We start from the raw sequence: 2,117 nt of genomic DNA, 5'->3' as shown, positions 1-2,117 counted from the left end.
AACCAAAAACAGTGTGTATAATTTATTTGATTGAAGACTAGTTGGGCTAAGCCTAGTTTGTCTGATCTGCCAACCTATGCCTAGGTAGGTTGACATGTCTTTTGTAAGCCAGGACCAAGTAGGGCCTAGTATTTTGTTACATTTCTTCACAGAGGGAGGTTCGTCCAAACCCCCTAAACCCCCTCCCCCGGATCCACCACTGAGCAGGAAAATAATCCATCTCTCGCATTATTATTATATTTATAGCTATTCTTATTATTAATTATTATTAAAATATTAAAATTAATTTAGGATCAATTAGAAAATTAATGTTCTTATAATGTCCGCAACCTCAAATGGTCTCAACAACAGTGGTAGCGTTGCTTATCAGATGAAGGGATCATTCCTTGACCACTTCCCCCTCCACTTTTCCGCCATCATTGGGTATCCCACTAGAATATTGGATGAATTGACAGAATGTGGAAGTACTTTGCCTCTGACCCAACACCTGGATATTTTTTCTTCAGGAAGTGGACTACCATTATTTTCTGTGTCAGTGCTTTCCCATAATGTGGTTACAATTTGTCAGCTTGTCTCAGGTAAAAGCAAAAGAAACATGCATACATATGGTAGTGCTGAACTTTACTTCAGTGTTTCAACATCCTTAAATATAGCCATGAGTTCTTCACCATTTAGATGTTTCCTTTGAACTCTGCAGCTGTAGATTAGTTAAGATGCTTGCCTCTTAATCAATGGTCCTATAGGCACAATTTTTTTTTTCAGTAATTTTTCTCACTATTAAAACAAACCAACTCACTTGTAAGTATATCTTATACTTTTTAAATGTTTCTATCACAAGTAATTCTGTCATGTCACTGCTATTTGTGATTTGAATAAATTGAAAATGAAAACTGAAACATAATGGTACATATTTTATTTATTTATTTCAATTTATCATATGTTAGGGTAACCATTGTAAAAAAAAAAAAGTGGAGGAAATAAGCTTTAAAATTATATATAGTACTCACCCACTGTCGCGAGCATATTTTCCGGCCTCTTCGTAAAACACAGATGCAGCCTCATACTCATACTCAGTGTCTGTATAGAGAAGACTGCCCAGTCCAATATTAGCCATTCCATCGGTGCATACAATCACCTTTGAACCTGGTCGTTGTGATGCCATTGCAATAGACACCAAAAGACCTGGTCCAAGAGCAGTTTGTCCGGCCTCATTTAAACTGCAAGACATAAAATGTTACATTGAGTTGCTACAGTATTATCATCAATTTTTCTGCCAGACACGCAAGTTCACGTCCAACAGGGTTCACTCCAATAGGATGCCATGGACATGAGTTCACGTCCACATCTGACCAACATACCAATTGTATTGCACACAAACTCGCTGGCAGTGGTCACAAGAACACAAACTCTCGTCTTGGTGGCACCCTTTATGCCTTGGAGTATGGGTTGGAACTGAGAAAAAAGGCTTGGCAGTTAACGTATTAATCAATATTAAAATTTTTATTTTTCATTCATAAATTATTTATATAACATTCATAAAAAGTTTGTTAAAAAAGTTTTATCAATAGAAGAAAAACCACTGGGGTCAAAGGTTGCATTCTGCTTGTGTCCTTGGGCAAGGCACTTTGTCAATATCTACCTTTTTCAAATGAAGAATATGTTGGTATCAGTTTTGATTTTTAAATTTTTTTTTTTGTATATATATGTCAATCACACTTTTATGCGACCGCCTCAAGTATTCTACATTTACAGAAAATTTATTAAACCTCATGACAAATATTTCCAATGCTGGCATAACTCCAAAAAGTGCTACCCATCCACCCAGGGACATAGTCTAGCTTCATCTTTTTGGGGGGGTGGGAGGTGGAGAATGCTAAAACTGAGAATACACAACTAAATCTCTATTCCAATGAAGACTTAATGGTCATTTTTAATATTCTAACTCATTTAGTGGAATATCCTGACTTTATTTTAGTTCCACTTTTTATTTTAAACATGTTATTCAGTTAACAATCAACAACATAAAATCTGTCAGGTTTTATGAACACCAGCGACACAATACACACTAAAACAATTATAGCAAGAACAGACTTGCGGTCGCCCATGAGTTACTTGTG

General features: G+C 36.0%; 1 protein-coding gene across 1 annotated transcript in view; it reads right to left on the bottom strand.

Moving 5' to 3' along the window:
* The window catches only part of LOC117104985 (circularly permutated Ras protein 1-like), a gene marked incomplete in the record, with an annotated part of 43,532 nt that overhangs the window by 18,306 nt on the left and 23,109 nt on the right, over nt 1-2,117 (bottom strand). The window contains 1 exon segment of the mRNA XM_033245963.1: nt 1,008-1,217. Coding sequence (XP_033101854.1) covers nt 1,008-1,217 — 210 coding nt within the window.

The sequence above is a fragment of the Anneissia japonica genome, unplaced genomic scaffold (assembly GCF_011630105.1).
Source record: "Anneissia japonica isolate Jap-2015-1 unplaced genomic scaffold, ASM1163010v1 scaffold287834_len5846547_cov211, whole genome shotgun sequence".
NCBI lineage: Eukaryota > Metazoa > Echinodermata > Crinoidea > Comatulida > Comatulidae > Anneissia > Anneissia japonica.
This window is presented reverse-complemented; position numbering and strand designations above follow the sequence as displayed.